Genomic DNA, 24,536 nt, shown 5'->3' with positions numbered 1-24,536 from the left:
GATTATGATTCATGAATACAGAAAATCAAACATCAATTCTATCATTCTCCCTAAGAGAGAAAAGCAGTTTAAAATGCTAATTATCCACTGTTCTTAATTAGGACAGGTAGTAAAGAAAGATGTAGAGAAGTAATGGCTACAATTAACAAAGTAACATTAAATAGATAGTTGCTTGATATCTTGTAGCCTCAAAATCTAGTTCTATCTAGAACACAAAAAGAAGACTACTTGGGAAAATTAAATCCATGGAAGGTCACTGAAAATAACTAGTAGCATAATCATTCCAATATCATTGTGATTATTTGTAATTAAAATATTTTAAATTTTGAATACTTAAAATATACTCAAAATTCAATTCATATTTAAAATATATTTACTATTTAAAAGGTTCCTAGGATTCAACAACGAGCTAATACTACACTATAATAAAGTCTTCGAGAGTTAATGTCAACTAATTGATAAATGAAGCAACTTACGTAGCACATTTAATGATTTTTTTAAATGGCTTGAATTTAGACACTGGCCACTCTTCTTCTAACTCAGTAACATTTCAACACCTATTTTTCACCAAGAAAGAGAAAGAAATCCTAGATAAGAGTATAAAAGCTTTTCTCTCTCTCAGGGATTTTTCCTGAATCTAGAGAGGTTAAATCTTTCACTTTTTTGTTTGTTTGTTTGTTTGTTTTGAGATGGAGTCTTTGCTCTGTTGCTCAGGCTTTAGTGCAGTGGTACAATCTCAGCTCACTGCAACCTTTTCAAGTGATTCTCCTGCCTCAGCCGTCCGAATAGCTGGGATTATAGGTGCGTGCCATGATGCTCAGCTAATTTTTTTATTTTTAGTAAAGATGAGGTTTCAGCATCCTTGCCAGGCTGGTCTTGAACTCCTGACCTCGTAATCTACCGTCCTCGGCCTCCCAAAGTGCTGGGATTACAGGTGTGAGCTACAGTGCCCGGCCTAAACCTTTCACTTTGGAAGTATACTGAATTATATTCCAGACTGCCAAGTCCACACCCATTCATAATGTGAACTCTGCTAAGAAAAAAAATCACTATAAGAAAGTATACTACTTATGATAGGTGGTGAAATAAATTTAAATTTTATTTTTTAAAAAGTATACTATGTAATAGCTAAAATAAAAACCACACTTACTAAGATTTTAGTTCCCACGCTATTACCTCCACCTTGCACATGATTAGAATAAAAGTACGGTTTGCAAATCAGATCGAAGACAAGATTCCGTCTTCATGCTGGCTCAGATTCTGACTTCCTCAGGAGATACTGCAAAACGTGATAAGTGGTTCTGTCTGACTGTGAATAGCTATTCCTGTAAAGGAGACCAAAACTGAATTTCACTTGAAGCCTGCTACTTTAGCTAAAAGGTTTTTAAGGCTTTACTTTTATCAATCTCTATTTTAATCCTACTCACTTATTTTAACAATGAACAACTGTATTTACAATTTTAACAAAAACAGAGCAATAAAATTAGCTAATCAATTGGGCTGGTCAGCCACATTAAACATGGATGAGACATATTTCTATGTAACCTTAATCCTGGCTTGTGTATGCATGTCTAATATTACCATTAATTTGGAAGTGCTAAGTTAATTCCTACCTGTATTACTTCTATTACTAAAAGGGAAAGGATATAATCCAAAACACTATAAAAAGCAAAATTGCTTATATTTAGCTATGCAACCTTCAGCAACTGCATTTTTCCCTGACCCAAGTAATATAAAATTATCTTGCTTAAATTTTTAAATTTAGTTTGTATACTGATTACTTACAACCTGATAGCAGCCCAAAATGTGTGGAAGAGCAGCGATCTATAATCATATAAGCATCCCAAAAGTAGACAATACAGATGTAATGGCAATTTTTATACTCCTTAGGCAGCTTCTTTTAGTTTCTCAGGAATGAAATATAAGTAAGTTATTCCTCATGCTATTGGAAATGAAAATGAGCATGTAGAAATAAGATAAATGCCATAATGAACATATATCTAGAACTATTCTAAGTAATTTCAATATTTCCTCTAAAATATTCACATTCAAAAATCCATGCTTGTTTAAGTACTACAACTAAACCGCCCATAACCTTACATTGCCTTAACTAATCCTCATGTAACTAATGTACTGGCATAATATATTTAAATGCCCAGGCTGATTTCAAAAATAAACAAAAAATTGCCGTAAAAAATCATCACTGTCGCCAGGCATGGTGGCTCATGCCTGTAATACCAGCACTTTGGGAGGCTGGGGCAGGCAGATCACAAGGTCAAGAGGTCAAGACCATCCTGGCCAACATGATGAAACCCTGTCTCTACTAAAAGTACAAAAATTAGCCAGGCATGGTGGTGTGTACCTGTAATCCCAGATACCCGGGAGGCTGAGGCAGCAGAATTGCTTGAACCCGGAAGGCTCATGGTGGTGTGTACCTGTAATCCCAGATACTCGGGAGGCTGAGGCAGCAGAATTGCTTGAACCCGGAAGGCTGAGACTGCAGTGAGCCAAGACTGCGCCACTGCACACCAGCCTGGCGACAGAGGTAGACTCCATCTCAAAAATAACAACGACAATCACTGTCATATGTGCCTGGTAAAATAATGGAGAGATAGCTGCCTAATTAGCCCACCACCTCTGAAAATCCAGATAACTAAGCAATACCAAAACCAAGATCAAGAGTTTTAAGAGATGTGCCTTATTATTAGATGATAAGCACAGTGGCTCAAGTCTGTAATCCTAGCACTTTGGGAGGATGAGGTGGGAGGATCACTTGAGCCCAGGATTCAAGACCAACCTGGACAACATAGCAAGATTCCATCACTACAAAAAAGAAAAAAAAATTTTGTTGTTGAGACAGCCTCGCTCTGTCACCCACACTGGAGTGCAGTGGCACGATCCCAACTCACTAAAACCTCCACCTCCCAGGTTCGATGATTCTCCTGCCTCAGACTCCCAAGTAGCTGAGACTACAGGCATATGCCACCACACCCAGCCAATTTTTGTATTTTTAGTAGAGACAGAGTTTCACCATGTTAGCCAGGCTGGTCTCAAACTCCTGACCTCAAGTGATCCACCTGCCTCTACGTCCCAAAATGCTGGGATTATAGATGTAAGCCACTACACCCAGCCCCCCCACAAAAAAATGTTTTTAATCAGCCAGGTGCAGTGGCCTGTGCATGTAGTCCCAACCACTCAGTAGGCCAAGAGAGGACCACCATTTGAGCCCAGGAGTTCAAGGTTGCAATGAGCTATGATTGTGTTACTGTACCTCAGTCGGGATGACAGAGTAAGACTGTCTTGAGGGGGAAAAAAAAATGAGTAATGATGTACAGTGTCCACTCTAAGGGAACGTGAAATGTTGCAGGAATGCTGTTTATTAACTGCAAGCTAAAATTCAGTGAAGAGCGGCTGAGTGTTCACGACTATAATCCCAGCACCGGTGGCCTAGGTGGGTGGACTGCTTGAGTCCAAGAGTTTGAGACCAACCTGGGCAACATGGCAAAACTCCCTCTTCAAAAACTACAAAAATTATCCCAGGGTGGTGGCACATGCCTGTAGTCCCGGGTACTCTGGAGGCTGAGGTAGGAAGATCACTTCAGCCCGGAGGGTTGAAGCTATAGTGAGCCATGAACACACTATTGCATTCAGAGACCTTGTCTCAAAAAGAGGAAAAGAAAAGTCATTGAAGATTATCTGAGACAGCCATATCTACCTGTGGTAATTGGTAAATAGAATGGAAGAGTAAGGATAACATCAACTCAACTATTCGTTTTTGTTTTTTTTTTTTACAATATTACTAAGAAATTAACAGAGTATATTTTTTTCAGATGACAAAAAAAGTACATAAAATTATTTCCAAAGTAGCCACCTCTAAAAGTTAACACTGTACCCTGAAATAAAACTTACTAAATATCACTTTAAGTGTTAAATATATGAATACAACCAAGTAAATTTAGTTTACAAGTTTAATTCTGCATGCAAAGCAGATCTGCAAATTCTATCCAAGGACTCAAACTTCAATTAATTGGTAAAATAAAACCACAGTAAAATCTACATAATCTGGGCCTTCTTTAAGGAGAACTGGACACAACTGCTACTCTTAAGACAAATATTCTTTGGATCAAACACAATACCAACAGTTCCCATCCTGTGGACCAAGGAGACCAGGAATCCATCTGTGCATCAAGCTCTGCCTGTAGAATGAATAATGTCTGTAAATACATCAACCATTTATTAGTATTAAATTTACTAGTACTAAATTCATAAGTGTTTTTAATTGTATACTTCCCAATTCAGATAATAATAAAAGTGTAGAAGTATTATGGTGCATTATGGTACTAATAATGGCAGGTGGAGGAAAGGGACCAGTAGTTGAACACTTTCTATATTGCCACGTTGAGTATTTACAAAGCATTACTAAACACTGTATAAGAATTATATCTAGATTGAAGTAAATTCCTCAAAATTACAGCTATACTACAAACTTCCCCAACCACCTACTAAACAATCATAGAAAACTAAAGAAGTGAAATAGGGGTCTGTCGGGGGAAAATAGGGGAGGGGTGGAGGGGTGGGGAGTTGGGAAAGATAGCACGGGAAGAAATGCCAGATATAGGTGATGGGGAGGAAGGCAGCAAATCACACTGCTATGTGTGTACCTATGCAACGATCTTGCATGTTCTTCACATGTACCCCACAACCTAAAATGCAATAAAAACAAAAAAAGAATTAAAAAAAAAAAGTGAAATAATTCTCATTAAGTACAAACTCCAGAAACCAACTGAGATAAGCTCAATTGCCAGTAGTTTCAGATGATGAGAAGTCATACAAAGGAAGACCTAAAAGCAGCTTTAAGCCGTGCATGGTGGCTCATGCCTGTAATCCCAGCATTTTGGAAGGCTGTGGTGCGCGGATCATGAGGTCAACAGATCGAGACCAGCCTGATCAACATGGTAAAACCCTGTCTCTACTAAAAATACACAAAAAAATTAGCCGGGCATGGTGGTGCGCACCCATAATCCCAGCCACTCAGGAACGCTTGAACCCGGGAGGCAAAGGTTGCAATGAGCTGAGATTGCACCACTGCACTCCAGCCTGGGTGACACAGGGAGACTGTCTCCAAAAAAAAAAAAAAAAAAAAAGGCAAAAAGGCAGCCTTAAGGACTTTTATACAAATTTATACTTACTAGTATAAATATTTATTTACTGAGATAAATCTGTGGAGATTTACAAATGCTCCGAGAGCATCTTAGGGAAATAAAGATGAAAGCTAAAACTAAAAAAGGATATTTCAAGCATGCTAAATTTTCAGGCTTTTAAAATATTATGAAGCAATTCTGAATTATAAAATTTCTGTAAATAAAAAATTTTAAACTACTTAAGTCTTTTTTTTTTTTTTTTTTTTTTTGGGGAGACGCAGTCTCACTGTTACCCAGGCTGGAGTGCAATGGCACGATCTTGGCTCACTGCAATCTCCACCTCCCAGGTTCAAGAAATTCTCCTGTCTCAGCCTCCTGAGTAGCTGGGACTACACTACAGGTACACACCACCACACCTGGTTAATTTTTGTATGTGTTTTAGTAGAGATGGGGTTTCACCATATTGGCCAGGCTGGTCTCAAACTCCTGACCTTGTGATCCACCCGCCTTGGCCTCCCCAAGTGCTGGGATTACCGGCATGAGCCATCGCGCCTGGCCTAAACTACGTCTTTTTTTTTTTTTTTTTTTGAGACGGAGTTTCGCTCTTGTTACCCTGGCTGGAGTGCAATGGCACGATCTCGGCTCACCGCAACCTCCGCCTCCTGGGTTCAGGCAATTCTCCTGCCTCAGCCTCCTGAGTAGCTGGGATTACAGGCATGCGCCACCATGCCCAGCTAATTTTTGTATTTTTAGTAGAGACGAGGTTTCACTGTGTTGATGGTCTCGATCTCCTGACCTCGTGATCCACCCGCCTCTCAGCCTCCCAAAGTGCTGGGATTACAGGCTTGATCCACCGTGCCCGGCACTACTTAAGTCTTAAGCCAGAAAAAATCGCAGAGTCATCTCCTCTTTTCTCATCAGTATATTCTATTCCTTCATCACTGTCTTCTTCACAATAATCAACAGGAAAAACAACTGGTCTACGGCAGGATCATGAAGATGATATGGTAAACCCTTTATCTACAAATCTAACCTCATTTCAGGGCTCCAACAGGTTATCAAATCCTCATTAAACTCCTTATCTTCTCACACCAAACTCCTATCTTGACTTCTCCGGTTTCCATTAATGGCACCATTAATACCTCCACACCAGCAGAAAACTCAGGATCACCTTAAATTCTGCTTTCTTCCCACAGATTCTTCCTAGTGGTTTCTATCCAATTACTGTCTTCTCACTCCCACTGCCATCAGTCCTTTCCCAGTACAGGTCAGAACTACTATAAGCATCTTCCCTTTCTAAATCCATCCAGCTGACTGATCCACAATTTTCTTTCTGAGGCTCTTTTCAGAAAGAGAAGTATGAACTCTAAACAACTTCCTGTCACAAACAGACACCACACGATAACTCCCAAATATGCCACACATGCCCCTGACTCATGCATGTGTCACCACCTGCCAACAATATTCACATGAAGATACTGCCTTAGATACAGAAGCACAACAGACATACTCATTTATAATGAATTCTACCCATTCTTTAAGGCTCAGTTCAAGTCTCATCTTCATGAAGTTTTCAGATCACTCAAAGTACACTCGAAGCAACCATACTTTTACTGACATTTGGCACTTTAACTATATTTTTCTCTTGGGGCTAGTTTTTGGAACACTCATTCATGTTTTTCCTATGTTACTCACTCCCTTCTTTTCCATCTCTCCCTTAAATTTTCAAACAGCCAGGCTTTCAAAAACCTTGGCTCAGGGATTCAGTGGCATGGAACGGAGACCAGCACCTTGCGTTTAATAAACCTAAGAAGAGATCATTTTGAGAAAGGAGTGGACCTTGTGAGTAATCTCAGAAGAAATTCTACAGAAGATGGGATCAACTCCATGGTAGCAAACTGATCAGGCGGCAAGGCCTCAGTATAAAGTGTCTCCTAGGTATAAACTAGGTGCCAAGTCACAGGCACTAGGGCCCACAGTTGGTGGAAGAGCCACAGAACCTGAAGGAACCTTGTGGAGGGCAATGGAAGACAATACTATAACCAACACAGGCAAAATCTGAACCATATGACACCAACCCTTACAATAACACAAGGAGAGGGGACCCCCAAGGATGACTGAGGTTGAATTTCTTGCCAAAGAAGTAGAATTCAAATCAAGTTAAAGAAAGCAAATGTGGTAAACATTTTTCTGAGTTTTCAGACTAAGAGTCATGTTTGACACATTTGTTATGTCTTCCTTTATCCTTGATCATTTTATAAATGGAGCAAAACCCATTACATCCGTTTTTCCCTTGTTTTGTAACACACCAATTAGGTCCATACTTAAGTACAGCACTACATCAACAAATATCTAGAATACTACACAGCAAGTCATGACTTCTGCATCTTCCCATTCTAGCCCCATTAAAAATATATAACATGTAATTGAATCTACAAAATTATTAAAAACTATTGCCTCTGCAACTTTAGCATTTGGAATAAAAAAACTCTTAGGCAAAACACAACAACCACTAAATTCTTTGTTAAATGGCTTAATCTGAAGCCTTCTAGTTCTATAATCCACAATTAAACATACTGTCCTCACATGGCTTCCAAGACATTCTCCTGGTTTTCCTCCAATCTCAACAGCTTTTCTTCCTCAATCTTGTTTGTTGACTTCGTTGTATTTCTGAATTAAAGAGCCAAGTGGGGCTGGGTGCGGTGGCTCACCCCTGTAATCCCAGCACTTTGGGAGGCCAAGACAGGCAGATCACGAGGTCAGGTGTTCGAGACCATCCTGGCCAACATGGTGAAACCCTGTCTCTACTAAAAATACAAAAATCAGCCAGGCGTGGTGGCGCATGCCTATAATCCCAGCTACTCAGGAGGCTGGGCCAGGAGAATTACCTGAACTCGGGAGGTGGAGGTTGCAGTGAGTGAAGACCGTGCCACTGCACTCCAGCCTGGACAACAAAACGAAAGTCTGTCTCAAAAAAAAAAAAAGAAAACAAATGAGCCAAGTGCCCCAAGCTTTGGTTCTCTCCTCTCTAACCTCTAACTACTTTAGGAATCTTAGTCAATCTCCGGGCTTAAATATCATCTATATAGTGGTAATTTACAAATTTGTATCTCCAAGCCGGGATCTCTCCCCTAACTCCAGATTTGTAAAAAACCAGGATGCCCACCTGAAACCTCAATTTGAATGTTTAACAAGTATCTCACACTTGACATGTCCAAAATTGAATTTCTATTTAAAATTTCTTATTTCTGAGCCAGTTTTCCCATCTACAAATTGAAGGAATTAAACTACTAAGAGCCACAAAACTCTTCAATAAATGTTTACTCCTTTCATCATTGCCCTGGAAGTCTACCTCCCTACAACAGACTTGACGCCGTGGCAACCCATAAGCTGGTTAACTATTCAAATCTTGCTATGAAAATGACTTAAGTACAAAACTTTTACAATCATTACGTATATTTTAAAAGTCCTAAATCTCTGTGAAATTGTATGTAAATAATCAATAATTGATCTCAAAACTGAGCTGCCATTCCTATAAAGAGGTCATTATTATCTATGGAATCTGTATCAAATGAGTAGATGTGAACTAAACATACTGTACACTTCCCAGGAATTTGTGGGTAAGTTGGACAAAGTAAAATGAAGTTAAATAAGACCTGCCCGGGTGACCTTGGCCTTATCAGCACTATGCCTTATTTAACTGAGGTAATTACCCTCTACAAATACAACTAACTTCATTCCAACCAAACCTAAGTCTTCAAAATGTAACAAATTTAAATTTTTTTTTTTTTTTTTTTTTTGAGACAGAGTTTCGCTCTTGTTACCCAGGCTGGAGTGCAATGGCGCGATCTCGGCTCACCGCAACCTCCGCCTCCTGGGTTCAGGCAATTCTCCTGCCTCAGCCTCCTGAGTAGCTGGGATTACAGGCACGCACCACCATGCCCAGCTAATTTTTTTTATTTTTAGTAGAGACGGGGTTTCCCCATGTTGACTAGGATGGTCTCGATCTCTTGACCTCGTGATCCACCCGCCTCGGCCTCCCAAAGGGCTGGGATTACAGGCGTGAGCCACCGCGCCCGGCTAAATGTTAAATTTTAATCTGTCATGGCTACATTAATTAGAGAAAAATTATAAGTTACACAATTCTAATGGTCTTGTTTTCTTTTAAACCACTAGACAATTAGCAATCCACTAACTAGAATGAAAGAAGATCTAAAAGACAAAAAGTTAACTTACATTGTGTCAAATCTAGCATGAAACAAATTAACGCTCTTTCTGTTTTCATCTTGTCATCTCAGGAGGAATTCCAGCTCTTTACATACTTACTCCGTCTGCACACTTCGGTTCCTCAGTCATAACAAGAAAGTGAGGGGGAGTAATACAGACATGCCTTGAGCTTAGGTAGAACCTATCTTAAAGCACAGTTCCTTTACACAGTTTGAGACATTCCCAGGTCAATTATGTATGTACCTTAAATCACAATCCCAAACAAAACTAATGTTAACAGCCTAGGACAATATCTACCAAAGGTTTACCATGTACTCAGAAATATGAAGAGATATAACTAGACAAAACACTGTCCCTGTGCTCAGAAAACCTGCAATCTAATTGGATGAAAGACCAGTTTTCTTAAACGTGTATGGAAATGGAACAATTTACTCCAAAAATGCACATCAACCCAGAATTTAAAAAATAACTAAACAACTTTTGCAAGAACTATGAACACACTACATCTTCCAGAATTTAATTTCATTACCCTATCCATTCTCTGTTCACACAGCGAACAGATCCATCCCAATTTACAAAGGGTCATTACCATATGTAGCCCACTAAAGGCCATCTTTTTACCAAATTCTGTGTTATCTGTGTGACAGAGGAAGGAGAGATAGAAATCTGGAACTTTCAGATAATCAGCAAGTTATGATATGAAGAAAGAAAAAGCTGCAAAAAGCAAGCAGAATCAAATGGATGAAATAGTCCAAGGCTGCCGGGCACAGTCGCTCAGGAGAGCAAGACTGGCCTGGCCAACACAGTGAAACTCCATCTCTACTAAAAGTACAAAAATTAGCTGGGTGTGGTGGTGGGCACCTGCAATCGCAGCTACTCAGGAGGCTGAGGCAGGAGAATCACTTGAATCAAAGAGGCAGAGGCTGCAGTGAGCTGAGATTGCACCACTGCACTCCAGCCTGGTGACAGAGAAAGACTCCATCTCAAAAAAAAAAAAAAAAAGGAAAAACAAAATGTACTACACTTGTAAAATGTGAGTTTGAACCCCTCTCCCTCTCTTGTATCTGAAATACTAGCCAAATCCTTAAAACCCAAGCCTCTCATCTGAAAAAAAAATGAGGACAATAATGCCTTACCTATCTTTAAGTGGGGGTCTAAAACTGATCACTTCAAAACGCAAATCCTGTAATTAACATCACGAACGTCTGCCAGCTTGAAATAACATCAACTTAAGTTTCTTAGGTCTCTACCTATATATCTGAGATGGAGTCTCGCTCTGTTACACAGGCTGGAGTGCAGTAGCATGATCTTGGCTCACTGCAACCTCCACCTCCCGGGTTCAAGCCTCCCAAGTAGCTGGGACTACAGGCATGTGCCACCACATCCAGGTAATTTTTGTATTTTTGATAGAGACAGGGTTTCACTATGTTGGCCAGGCTGGTCTCAAACTCCTGACCTCGTGGTCCACTTGCCTCAGCCTCCCAAAGTGCTGAGATTACAGGCGTGAACCACCATGTCCAGCCTCCATTTTTATGAGTAAGAATCTGTGCCAGCCAAGCATGGTGGCTCACGCCTGTAATCACAACACTTTGGGAGACTGAGGTGGGCAGATCACAAGGCCAGGAGTTTGAGACCAGCCTGACCAACCTGGTGAAAACCCATCTCTGAGGCGGAGGTTGCAGTGAGCTGAGATGGCACCATTGCACTCCAGCCTAGGTGACAGAGCAAGACTGTCAAAAAAAAAAAAAAAAAAAAAAAAGATTCTATGCCTTCAGGAGAGGTGAAATATCTCATCCAGGGTCATGAAGCTAGGAATTGAACCCCAGTTCTAACGCCAGTGCCCTCTCACTAATGCACCGCAACCTTCCAGGATTATAAACGCATTGTCCAAGAATCTCAGGTTAGAAAACAGACTAGCTGCCACTGACACTACCTCCTAAACAAGTCCCAAAATGTCTGCTTCTCTCCAGATTCCCCTTATTCCAAGCCACCATTATTTGTCACCTGGATTACTACAGAAACTAAGTTATCTTGCGCTTCCACTCTATCCACCATCCCTACACAGAATAAAATTAGAACTTCCCAAACTTACTTACAAATCTTTTAAGTGACTTTCTTTCTGTTCCTTTTACAAGTCAAGATCATTCTCCCTTTAGGGGCTTTGTATTAGAAATCTCCTCTGCCGCCGGGTGCGGTGGCTCAAGCCTATAATCCCAGCACTTTGGGAGGCTGAGACGGGTGGATCACGAGGTCAAGAGATCAAGACCATCCTGGTCAACACGGTGAAACCCCGTCTCTACTAAAAATACAAAAATTAGCTGGGCATGGTGGTTCACGCCTGTAATCCCAGCTACTCGGGAGGCTGAGGCAGGAGAATTGCTTGAACCCAGGAGACGGAGGTTGCGGTGAGCCGAGATCGCGCCATTGCACTCCAGCCTGGATAACAAGAGTGAAACTCCGTCTCAAAAAAAATAAAAATAAAGAAAGAAATCTCCTCTGCCTAGAATGTTGTTTCCCCAGATTCTCCACGTGTCATTCTCGCCACTGAGATCTCAGTTTAAATGTAACCTCCTCACAAAGATTTTCTCTGACCACTCAGGCATTCTCCATCACATCACCCTACTTTAATTTTCTGCATAGCAATTATCACTATCTGGTATTTCTTCTGCTTCTCTCTCCACACTAGAATGTAAATATAACACAATTAGCAAAGACTCTGTCTTGTTCACAGGTGTATCCCAACATCTCTTCTATGTGCTTTCTAACACGCTTAATATTGAACAGGTTGTTCTTCCTCATCTGCATACTTCAGCTATACCACAGCCCTGTGGTTCCCTAAATATGACATACAATTTTCATGTCTCCATGCCTTCACTCATAACAGGATGCTTGCTACTCCTACTCTCCATTCTTTTTTTTTTTTTAAATACTCCTGCAACAGGTGGGGAAGTGGAGGCCTCTGGTCCCAGAGAAGCTAGGTTCCTGCCCTCAGTCTCACATCCAGGCATGGCTGGGCTGTCACTGGAGGTCCCACATAGCTTTGCTTCAACCTGGTAAGTGCTGCCCCAACTGGCAAAGTCAGGAGACCCCAGGCCAAGGGACATTTGAGGTCACAAGAGCCAAATGGGGGGCAAGCACCCAAGCATGTGCCTCCCAGGTAGCTCTGACCCCAGCCCCACTGCTGTCCTCACCACTGGAGGCACCACCGTTCCTCACCTCCACCCTTGGGAAAGTATCCTGGAGCACCCTCCCTTGAGGTCCCAGGCCCATGACCAAGCCTGGTGTTTCCGGTAGTCCAACCCTAACTACCCCCACCGTTCCTTATCCCTCCGCCTGTCCAACTACCCCAGGGGGCCCCTGGGTTCCTTCCAGCAGCAGCCTGGCGTGTGGAAGCCAGAGTTCTGATGTGAGTGTGATCTGTGTCCCCAGCTCGGGCCCTCACCAGCAGACCTGGACCTACTCCCCATTCTTCTCCAGTTTTATATACCTAGAAACCTAATACTCCTTCTTAAAGAACCAGCTCAAATGTTCCCACCTCTGTAAATCCTATCCTGACCAACCCCAATCTCACACTAAATAAATTTAATCCTTTTTTCCCCCGCTTTTCTTGAGACAGTCTTGCTCTATCACCCAGGCTCGAGTGCAGTGATGCGACCTCCGCTCACTGCAAACCCCACCTCCCTGGGTTCAAGCAATTCTCATGTCTCAGCCTCCCAAGAAGCTGGGATTACGGGCATGTGCCACCAAGCCCAGCTAATTTTTGATTTTGGGTACAGATAGAGTTTCACCATGTTGGCCAGGCTGGTCTTGAACTTCTGGCCTCAAGTGATCCACCCACCTCAGCCTCCTAAAGTGCTGAGATTACAGGCGTGAGTCGTGCCTGGCCTTTAATCCCTTTTTTACCACTTCAAAACAAACTTCTAATAGTTCTTAGTTTAGTGGATTATGATTTGTTTCTAACACTCAACTGTGAAAAATTCATTATGTCCCTAAACAGTATCTGCATGTAACAGCTGCTTATTAATCCTTTAGTCAATAAAAAGCAACTTAATACTCTGCTGGTAACAAAAGATAGGATTCCACAAAAAGTTTAGTTAGTTCTGAAAACTGAACTAGTTCTCGCTTAAAAATAAACTTCAGGCCGGGCGCGGTGGCTCAAGCCTGTAATCCCAGCACTTTGGGAGGCCGAGGCGGGTGGATCACAAGGTCAAGAGATCGAGACCATCCTGGTCAACATGGTGAAACCCCATCTCTACTAAAAATACAAAAAAAATAGCTGGGCATGGTGGTGCGTGCCTGTAATCCCAGCTACTCAGGAGGCTGAGGCAGGAGAATTGCCTGAACCCAGGAGGCGGAGGTTGCGGTGAGCCGAGATCGCGCCATTGCACTCCAGCCTGGGTAACAAGAGCGAAACTCCGTCTCAAAAAAAAATAAAATAAATAAACTTCAGCAGACGGGCACAGTGGCTCACGCCTGTAACCCCAGCACTTTAGGAGGCCGAGGCAGGTGGATCACCTGAGGTCAGGAGTTCGAGACTAGCCTGACCAACACAGTGAAACCCCATCTCTACTAAAAATACCAAAAATTAGCCAGGCGTGGAGGCGGACACCTGTAATCCCAGCTACTCAGGAGGCTGAGGCAGAAGGCTCACTTGAACCCAGGAGGTGGAGGCTGCAGTAAGCCAAGATCGCACCACTACACTCCAGCCTGGGCGACAAGAGCAAGACTCCATCTCAAAAAAAAAATAAATAAATAAACTTTAGTTCCATGAAATACTAAAAAGTGAAGTAATTACCCACCACAAATAAAAGAGAAAAGGATTTAGAAGTAGTTTATTTAAAAATCACAGAAGTGATGTCTTCAGAATTCCACTCACAAGTGTGTTGTTGCAACTTATTGTGCAATACTAAGAGAAAACCTTTTCTTCTGCTGCAGAATAGGGATAATTTCTTCATATATCCAGGGAATGCTGCCTTGCAATAAATCAACTTACAGCTGAGAATAATTACAGTCATGGCCTGCATAACCATGTGTCAATCAAAGACAGACTGAATATATGACAGTGGTCCCATAAGATTATAATAAAGCTGAAAAATTCGCCTTGTGACGTCGAAGCCAACATAATGTCATGGCACAATACATTACTCACATGTTTGCAGTGATGCTGGTGTGAACAAACCTACTGTGCTGGCAGTCTAAATATGTGTAGCACATAAAATTGTATCAAGTACTGATGCTAAGTATGTTACTCGTTTGTTTACTATATTTTTTATTGTTATTTTACAATGTTACGCCTACCTACTTTAAAAAAAAAGTCTACTGTAAAGAAGCCCAGGCAGGTCCTTCAGGATGTCTCCCAAGAGAAGGTACTGTTATCATAGATGATAGCTCTATGCATGTTATTGCCCCCTAAAGACTTTCCAGTGGGACAAGATGTACAGGTGGAAGACAGTGATACTGATGATCCTGACCCTGTGTAGCCCTAAGCTAATGTGTGTCCTAGTTTTTAACAAAAAGTTTAAAATAGAAAAAAGCTTATAGAGTAAGGATATAAAGAAAATATTTTTGTGCAGCTATGTGATGTTTGTGTTTTAAGTGTTACTATAGAAGCCTAAAGATTTTTTAAAAATTAGAAATTTATAAAGTTAAAAAGTTACAAGCTAAGATAATTTTTGAAGAAAATTTTTAAATAAATTTAGTGTAAAGTGTTCACTGTAATCTACAGTAGTGTACAGTAATGTCCTTGACACTCATTCACCACTCACTCACTCACTGACTCACCTAGAGCAACTTCCAGTTCTGCAAACTCCATTCATGGTAAGTGCCCTATACAGGTGCACCATTTTTTTAGCTTTTATACCATATTCATACTGTACTTTTTCTAGATTTATTTATGTTTACATTCACAAATACTTACATTGCGTTAGAAAAACATGACAGTATTCAATACAGTAACAGCTATAAAACAGCTATAAAAGTTTATGGCCTAGGAACAACAGGCTATACCCCATGGCCTACTGCATAGAAGCCTATACCATCTAGGTTTTGTCTAAGCAGACTCTCTAACAGGCGTCCCCAAACTATGGCCCTCGGGCCGCATGTGGCCCCCTGAGGCCATTTATCCAGTCCCCCACCGCACTTCAGGAAGGGGCACCTCTTTCATTGGTGGTCAGTGAGAGGAGCACAGTATGTGGCGGCCCTCCAACGGTCTGAGGGACAGTGAACTGGCCCCCTGTGTAAAAAGTCTGGGGACACCTGCTCTGTGATGTTCACACAATGACAAAATCACCTAACAACACATTGCTCAAAACATTTAAGCAACGTGTGACTGTGCACTGCTAAAGCTAAGTGCATTTCAACAAAGGCTGCAGGGACAATTAGACAGCCACATGCAAAAAAACTGAGTTGGACCTCTGCCTCACATTATACACAAAGCTTAACTCAAAATGATCAGAGACCTAAATTTGAGAGCTAAAACTAAGAAATACACTTAGATGAAAACACAGACATAAACTGTCATGACCCTGGGTTAGGCAAAAGCACAAGTGACAAAAGAAAACATAGATAACTGGACTTCATCAAATTTTAAAACCTTTTGTGCTTCAAAGAACACCACCAAGAAAATGAAAAGACAACCCACAGACAGAAAACATGTACAAATATAGGTAAGGGAACTGCATCCAGAATACATAAAGAACTCCTGCAAAAAATCACCAACAAAAAGACAACTCAAATGAAAAACGGGCAAAAGACTGAAATAAACATTTCTCTAAACAAGATATGCAAATGGTCAATAAGCATATGAAAAGATGCTCAACATCATTAGTCATTAGGGAAATGCAAATAAAAACTAGGAGATGCTGTCCCACTAGAATGGCAATTCAAAAAAAAAAAAAAAAAAAAACAACAGACAAGTGTTGATTAGGATGTAGATAAAGGGAACATACATTGATGGAGATGGAACTTATACTGCTGGCAGAAATCTAAAATGGGCCGAGCGCTGAGGCTCATGCCTGTAATCCCAGCAGTTTGAGAGGCCGAGGCAGGTGGATCACTTGAGGTCAGCAGTTCAAGACTAGCCCTGCCAACATGGCGAAATCCTGTCTCTACTACAAAAATACCACGTAAAAATACAAAAATTAGCCGGGCATGGTGGCATGTGCCTGAAGTCCCAGCTACTTAGGAAGCTGAGACATGAGAATCACCTCAACCTGGGAGGCAGAGGTTGCAGTGAGCCGCGATCACGCCACTGTTCATGTCTAGATAAAGTGAGACTGTCTCAAAAAAAAAAAAAAAAAAAGTAAAATGATGCAACCACTTTGAAAAACAGGCAGAAAGTTCCTCAAAGGTTAAACATAATTAGCATGTGACCCAGTAATTCCATCTGCAGGTCTATATCCAAGAGAACTGAAAACTTATACCCACACAAAAACTTGTACACAAATGTTCACAGTAGCATAATTCATAATACGCCAAAAGTGAAAATAATCTAAATGTCCGTCAATCAATGAATGGATAAACAAAATGCTGTATATACATACGATGGAATATTAGCCAGCCATAAAAAGGAACAAAGTATTGGCCAGGCACGGTGGCTCAAACCTGTAATCCCAGCACTTTGGGAGGCCCGGGCAGGCGGATCAGTAGGTCAGGAGATCAAGATCTTCTTGGCTAACAAGGCGAAACCCTGTCTCTTTTAAAAACACAACAAATTAGCTGGGCGTGCTGATGCACTACCGTGCTGATGCACTACTCCGGAGGTTGAAGCAGGAGAATCACCCGAACCTGGGAAGCAGAGTTGCAGTGAGCCGAGAAAGCACCACTGCACTCCAGCCTGGGCCACAGAGCAAGACTCTGTCACAAAAAAAAGGAATCAAGTACTGACACATGCCACAACATAAACCTTGAAAACATTCTAAGTGAAAAAAGCCAGACACGAATAGTCAAGTCATATATTGTATAATTCCATTTATGACATATCCAGAATAGGCAAATCTAGAAAGACAAAAGTAGATTAGTGGTTGCCAGGACCTAGGGCAAGGGGGAAATGGCTGCTTATTGAGTACAGAGTTTCTTTTTGGGGTCATGAAAATGTTCCAGGATTATACAGAGGTTGATGATGGCTACACAACTCTGTAAGTACACTAAAAACTACTGAATTATAATGTAAACGGATGAATTTTATGGTATATTAAATATACTTCAATGAAGCTAATTTTTTTAGAAAAAATTGGAAAGACATGCAACTGATTCCAATGAACATCTTATACATTCAAATATTTTTTATTTATATGAATTAACACCACCCACATTAAGGCCAGGCACAGTAGCTCAAGCCTGCAGTCCCAGCAGCACTTTGGGGGGCCAAGGCGGGCAGATCTCTTGAACTCAGGAGTTTGAGACCAGCCTGTGCAATATACCAAGATCCCACCATCCACATTAAAAACTGACTTGACAAAAGATGAAAAACTGAAACTGTGGTGTGTTAGTTCAGGAGTGAGTGAGACAGTTTGCCCTCATATATGAACAAAAATCTTTTTAAGAGACAGGGTCTTGCTATGTTGCCCAGTGATACGGTTTGGCTCTGTGTCCTCACCCAAATCTCCCATTATAATCCCATGTCGAGGGAGGGACCTGGTGGGAAGTGACTGGATCCTGGGGGTGGTTTCCCCTATGCTGTTCTTGTGATACTGAGTGAGTTCTCAGGAGATCTGATATTTAACAGTGTGGCACGTCCCCCTCTAACTTTTTCTCTCCTTCTGCCTTGTGAAGAAGGTGCTTGCTTTTTCCCTTCGCCTTCCACCATGATTATAAATTTCATGAAGACCCCCCGCCCCCAGCCATGAGAAACTGTGAGTCAGTTAAACCTCTTTTCTTTATAAATTGCCAATCTCAGTTCGTTCTCCCCACCCCACCCCCCAAGACAAGCTGGAGTGCAGTGGCACAATCTCAGCTTACTGTAACCTCCACCTCCCGGGTTCAAGCAATTCTCCTACCTCAGCCTCCCAACAAGCTGGGATTAAAGGCATGTGCCACTATGCCCCACTAATCTTTTGGGATTTTTAGTAGGGACAGGGTTTCAACATATTGGCAGGCTGCTCTCAGAACCCCTGACCTTGTGATCCACCTGCCTCGGCCTCCCAAAGCCCAAAGTGCTGAGATTACAGCCGTGAGCCACTTCACAATGCCTCAGGTAGTTTTTTTTTGTTTTTTGGTTTTTTTCCAGACAGAGTCTCACTCTGTCACTCAAGCTGGAGTGCAGTGACATAATCTCAGCTCACTGCAATCTAAAGCCAGGCTTAACAGTACACACCTATAGTTCCAGCTACTTGGGAAGCTAAGGTGGGAGGACAGCTTTGTGAGCCTTGATTGTGCCACTGCACTCCAGCCTGGGAGACAGACCAAGACCCTGTCTCAAAAAAATATTATAATTGAATTCACTAAGCAACAGAAAAAATATCAACTTTATGCTCAATTTACCTGGCCAACTCCATTTTAAAATTCAGACTTACGGCTCCTATCAAAAACTTCATGTTAACCAAAATACCACCCTTCCAAAAAGCAAAGAATGCTTACTGATCCAGATTTTTCAAGTGTAAGTCTGTGAAAATGCCTTTTACAAATGTAGTAGCCTAAGTAAAAATGCCTAGTATTTCTGAAAAGTTTATTAACAGTCATTTTAACTTCAACGGTGCTAAAAGGTTTCTGACCCTTGAAAAAAAAAAAAGTTTTTATATGCTTTCTAAAAATTAGTCAATTTCAAGGGGGAAAAACATTTTACTGAACTGGAGAGAGAGGACAAGTTTCCACATAGATGCAGTGGGCTAAGTCAAGATGGTTTAGTGCCAAGAGACTGTGTACCAATAGAATACCTTACCTCCTACTCACACAAGAGAGACACACACCTATATTCCAAATGCATCAGCATTCACCTATGTACTACATAATTACATGTATTATCCTTGATACACAAAAGTTCTGTGGACCAGCTTACTTTTCATCCAAGACTGTTGACAGGTAGTAGTAGTGAATCACATATTCTCCTGTCTCATCTGCCTTACAATCAGTGACATGCGCTGCCAACATATCAGGTTAAGAATACAAACTGAGGCTACAGATTTTCTCCTTCCCATGATGCTAAATGCTACCTCCACACAATAGGAAATGGCCAAACTCAGCATCCAAGTAACTGCCCGACCCAAATCTGAAGTAAACCACAGAAACATGATATTTTTGCTTGAATAATATGACATAATTACTATCAAAATGCTGAACATCCTTTACAGGCAAAGTATGCTGATAAATACTAACCAAATTTTTTTTTTAAAAGACTGAGTCTCACTCTGTCACCCAGGTGGGAGTGCAGTGGCACAATCTAGAATCATTGCATCCTCCGCTTCCCGGGTTCAAGTGATTCTCCTGCCTCAGCCGCCCGAGTCACTGGGATTACAGGCACCTGCCACAACACCCAGCTGATTTTTGTATTTTGTATTTTCACCATGTTGGCCAGGATGGTCCCCTGACCTCATGATCCACCTGCCTTGCCCTCCAAAAGTACTGGGATTACAGGCGTGAACCACCGCACCCGGCCACTAACCAAATTTTTTAGGAGTCAGGCATATTTTCAAATATTTGTCTCATAAACCATCAAAATCCCAGAACACCAATAATTACTACAGTACAAACTGCATATCCTAGAATACCTCTATAACCAAAAATACTTTGTCAGACAATGTATCCATATTTACAGTGCTGACTATACGGTCTCCATAGATCAGGCGTCCCCAAACTATGGCCGACGGGCCGCATGCGGCCCCCCGCTGCACTTCAGGAAGGGGCACCTCTTTCATTGGTGGTCAGTGAGAGGAGCACAGTATGTGGCGGCCCTCCAACGGTCTGAGGGACAGTGAACTGGCCCCGTGTAAAAAGTTTGGGGACGCCTGCCATAGACAAATACAGCGTACAGAATTATACCCATTTGGCAGAGGTCTTAAAAATCTAGTTGGAGGCCAGGAAGAGTGGCTCACGCCTGTAATCCCAGCATTCTGGGAGACAGAGGCAGGGAGATCACCAGAGGTCGGGGGTTCGAGACGAGCCTGACCAACATCGAGAAACCCTGTCTCTACTAAACATACAAAATTAGCCAGATGTGGTGGTATGCGCCTGTAATCTCAGCTACCCAGGAAGCTGAGGCAAAAAAAATCACTTGAACCTGGAAGACAGAGGTTGCAGGGAGCCGAGATCGTGCCTGCACTCCAGCCTGGGCAACAAGAGCTAAACTACATTTCAAAAAAAAAAAAAAGAAATCTAGTTGGGAAGCAAAATACAAACATTAAAAGATAAACTGAAATCCAGGCTAGCATATTCTAAGAAAAGAAAGTCTCACACAGGAGAAAACTGAATAGATCTCTTGGGGTTAAAGTCGTCAAAAAAAGCTTCCCCAGAGACAGGACCTCTCTGGGCCCAGAATAGAGTCTCCATTAATACAAGCAGAAGAGGATTTCAAACAGAAAGAATGGCATAAAGAGAGGCCAAGAGGAGAGACTTCACAGGAACAACAAGAAGTTGGTGTGACTAGAATTAAGGATTCACAAAGAAATTAGAGTTAGTACTGGAGAATGGACCAGGGCCAGACGACAGAGAAACTGGACCACCACACCAATAAGCTTGAATTTTATTTTGCCTGTATGAAGGGGTTTTCTCTAAGTCTTTACGTTGTGATGCAAGGAGGGAAGAGTGTTCAAATGTGGAAGATATTATTACCCAAAGCATAAGTAAAGCACAAATATTCCAAATCGAATACCAAATCAATGAAATCAATGAGAGAATAAGTATTCAAAGCCCAGATACAAGAGAGTATTACGAGAAGGGAAGAGGGAAGCGGCAATGCCCAAATAATAAAACTGAATCAAATTAGGCCAGGCACGGTGGCTCATGCCAGTAATCCCAGCACTTTGGGAAGTTGTCTGAGATCAGGAGTTCGAGACCAGCCTAGTCAACATGGTGAAACCCTGTCTCTACTAAAAATACAAAAATTAACAGGGCATAGTGGCATGCACCTGTAATCCCAGCAGCTATTCCAGAGACTGAGGCAGAAGAATCACTTGAACCCAGGAGGTGGGGAAGTTGCAGTGAGCCGAGATCACGCCACAGCACTCCAGCCTGGGCAACAAAGTGAGACTAGACCTCTGCCTCTGGGATGCAAGAGATTCTCTTGCCTCCGCCTCCCGAGTAGCTGAGATTACAGGCACATCCCACCCACCATGCCCAGCTAACTTTTTTGCAGTTTCAGTAGCGATGGGGTTTCACCATATTGGCCAGTCTGGTCTTAAACTCCTGACTGCAGGTGATCCACCTCCCTCAGCCTCCCAAACTGCTAGGATTGCAGGCATGAGCCACTGGGCCGGCAATTTCGTAATTCCCATTTAAAGTTTACATTTATAATAAAGCACATGCGCCCTCACTGTATCAGTTACACATATTAAGCAATTTGCCTCAAATATCATACAACTGGATCATGAGTTCCAAAACTATGTTAATCCTCAGACTTTAAATGTGACATGCCATAACCCCATCCGTGTACAGATATGGATTAAGGCCATGAGCTTAAAATATATTACCATGAATGAGTTCAACATACTAACCCAAGCACATTTCAAGAGTAAATAAATGAGTGTCCCAATGCTCTGAGGCATTAATAAAAGGTGTTGAAATAGCAACAGAAATAAAATCTCTCATGACATTCAAATAACATCCTCCTCAAAAGAGCAAATGTGTCATTACTGTTTTACTACCTCGTAAACCCCCAACAACCCAATAAAAGTTATGAAATTTTAGTATTAAAAAACTGCCTATCTTTAGAACCAAAAGTCAAGACAATTCTAAACTTCCTTAGAAATTTTAGAAAATTACTTCATTTAATTCAAAATAATAACAAGGAGCCAAGATCCAGCTTTACTTTTCCCATAGTTCAGATGACTTTCCCAAGACCCTTGGCAGAAGCCAAGATCAAAATTCCTTGTGGTTTCCCCTGGCTTATGGTTTGTACTCTGAGTCATCCATGTTTGATCAAAACAGGGGTACTGCTGGATGCTGCACAAGTGACAAAGAAGTTAAAACACACAGGTAAAGAAATAACTCAAATTATATAACATGTCCCAGAGTTCAAGATTTCTCTGAGGCCAGGCACGGTGGCTCACGCCTGCAATCCCCACACTTGGGGAGGCCGTGACAGGCGGATCACCTAAGGTCGGGAGTTCGAGACCAGCCTGACAAACATGGAGAAGCCCCGTCTGTACTAAAAATACAAAATCAGCTGAGCAGTGTGGCGCATGCCTGTAATCCCAGCTACTCGGGAGGCTGAGGCAGGAGAATTGCTTGAACCTGGGAAGGCGGAGGTTGCCGTGAGCGGAGATGGCGCCATTGTACTCCTCCAGCCTGGGTAACAAGAGCGAAACTCCGTCTCAAAAAAAAAAAAAAAAAAAAAAGATTTCTCTCCAATTGTGTTCCTAAAACAGTATCTTTGTACATTAGATTTATTAACATCATCATCATAAACATGGTGAAACCAAAATATTGGTAAAGACGGGGCAGCACTTAAACTGACAGTCTACGGAGTTACAGAAGAGGGTAATCAATTGACAGAAATACACAATGCTCAGCAAGAGTTTCAAAACACCAGTGTATCTCAAAGATAATGGGCCGGTTCAAACTTCCAGGCTTAACCTAAACTGCCTGTCTCTTGCGCTAAATGCCAGCATTCACCACAGTTCTTTTGTCTGTGAAATGACCCGCACCAAACCACAGCAGAGAAAATAACAGATCTTGCACTGAACACTCCTTACTGCGAGCAGGAGGGGTAGATGAACCTTTCCACTAGGTCCAGCTCCTCCTCCCCCACCGCTCCGTCGTCCCCCACCTTTATTTTCCTAGAAATGGCAACTGGAGGCCACCGCAGGAGATGGAAAGGAAGCGGCGAGGAACCAGAATACAAGTTTGAAGACCAGCACCAACTTGTGGCGACAGACCCGAGTGTTTACGGCCTATTGCGGAGTGGGAGCGAAACCCCACTCGCCGACCCGTCTCCGGCAGGAAAAGAAGTTGTGGGGAAATCTGGCGGAAGAGCGGCGGCGGGACCGGCACCGGGTCCGGCCGCGGGAGGCCGGCAGTCGGTAAACAAGCTGGGCGGACCCGCCCTCCCACAGCCCCCGGGCAGTCCCCGCACCCGGAGCGCCCAAGATAGAAGCGCCGGCAGCAGCGACCCGGGCCCCTGCCCTCCCAGCGCCTGCAACGCGGCCGCCCCCGGGGTGCCGGGCGGGCGGCCCGGGAGGCCCGGCGACCTGGGCGCAGCCTGGGAGCAAGGGGCCCGGCAGGCCGCGGCGAGGCGCCCCCCCGGGGCCCGGTTACCTGGCGGCGGCGGCTCCTCCTCCAGCTCCTGCTCCTCCTTCCCGTCCGACAGGCGCTCGGCGGCGGCGGCGGCGGCGGCGGCGGTAGCGGCGGCGGCGGCGGCGGCGACTCCCCGCGCAACCCGCGGCGACGAGTCGAGCCCGGCCCCTCTCCGCCTCCCTCCGCGCCGCCGCCCGCCCCGCTGCTGCCGCCTCCGCCCTCTCCCCTCAGTCAGGACATGGTCTCCGCGGGCCTGCGCGCGGCTCCCGGCTGCTGGAGGCGGGGGGAGAGGAGCAGAAAGGAGACGCTGAGACTGGGGAGCCCCGGGGGGCGGGGGCAGCGAGGTACTGGGGGCGGCCGCGGGCGCTGCGGACCCCTAATGGCGGCGGCCGAGGGACCCGGAGCCAAATAAACCCCGCGGCGAGCGGCACAACGTCAAGGCCAGACCCCGCCGCTCGCCGCTCTGTCATTGGCCCTGAGGCCGCCGGCTGTGCAGCCAATGGGCGGCCGCCTCTTTCCGGGCGTAGGGGCGGGTCGAGACTGGGTGACGTCAGCCGGCACGCTGCCCCGATTGTGAGTCGGCGGCCTGGCCTGTTCCCGTCCGCGGCCACCTGCGGGCCTAAGGGTGCCGGACCACGGCGGGGTGCGCATCCCTTGGGGTCGCGGACTGGCGGCGGCCCAGAGGGCATCCTCGGGCGGTGTCTGGATACGCGCTTTGCCTCTACTCTGCGACAGATGCGCCAGGTCAACCCCCAGGTCTCACGTCTCCTAAGTGATCTACGT

The 24,536-nt window shown here is 43.4% G+C and overlaps 1 protein-coding gene across 6 annotated transcripts in view; it reads right to left on the bottom strand.

Annotated features, from left to right (window-relative positions):
* The window catches only part of ZRANB1 (zinc finger RANBP2-type containing 1), a 70,949-nt gene extending 46,750 nt beyond the window's left edge, over positions 1 to 24,199 (bottom strand). Inside the window, exons 1-3 of one of the 6 annotated variants that reach the window (XM_074383060.1) lie at positions 23,775 to 24,199; positions 4,662 to 4,703; positions 1,151 to 4,196 (exon numbers count right to left, since the gene is read on the bottom strand). In XM_074383060.1, coding sequence (XP_074239161.1) covers positions 1,151 to 1,191 — 41 coding nt within the window. In that variant the 5' untranslated portion in view covers positions 1,192 to 4,196; positions 4,662 to 4,703; positions 23,775 to 24,199. Of the gene's footprint in view, positions 1 to 1,150; positions 9,006 to 23,774 lie in introns of those variants that run through there. The other 5 variants (XM_074383062.1, XM_039465003.2, XM_074383059.1 and 2 more) reach the window with 5 other exon arrangements.
* Between the last annotated feature and the right edge of the window lie 337 nt (positions 24,200 to 24,536).

Source organism: Saimiri boliviensis, chromosome 12 (assembly GCF_048565385.1).
Source record: "Saimiri boliviensis isolate mSaiBol1 chromosome 12, mSaiBol1.pri, whole genome shotgun sequence".
NCBI classification, from domain to species: Eukaryota; Metazoa; Chordata; class Mammalia; order Primates; family Cebidae; genus Saimiri; species Saimiri boliviensis.
Note: the sequence above shows the minus strand (reverse complement) of the source record. Positions and strands in the feature narration are given on the sequence as shown.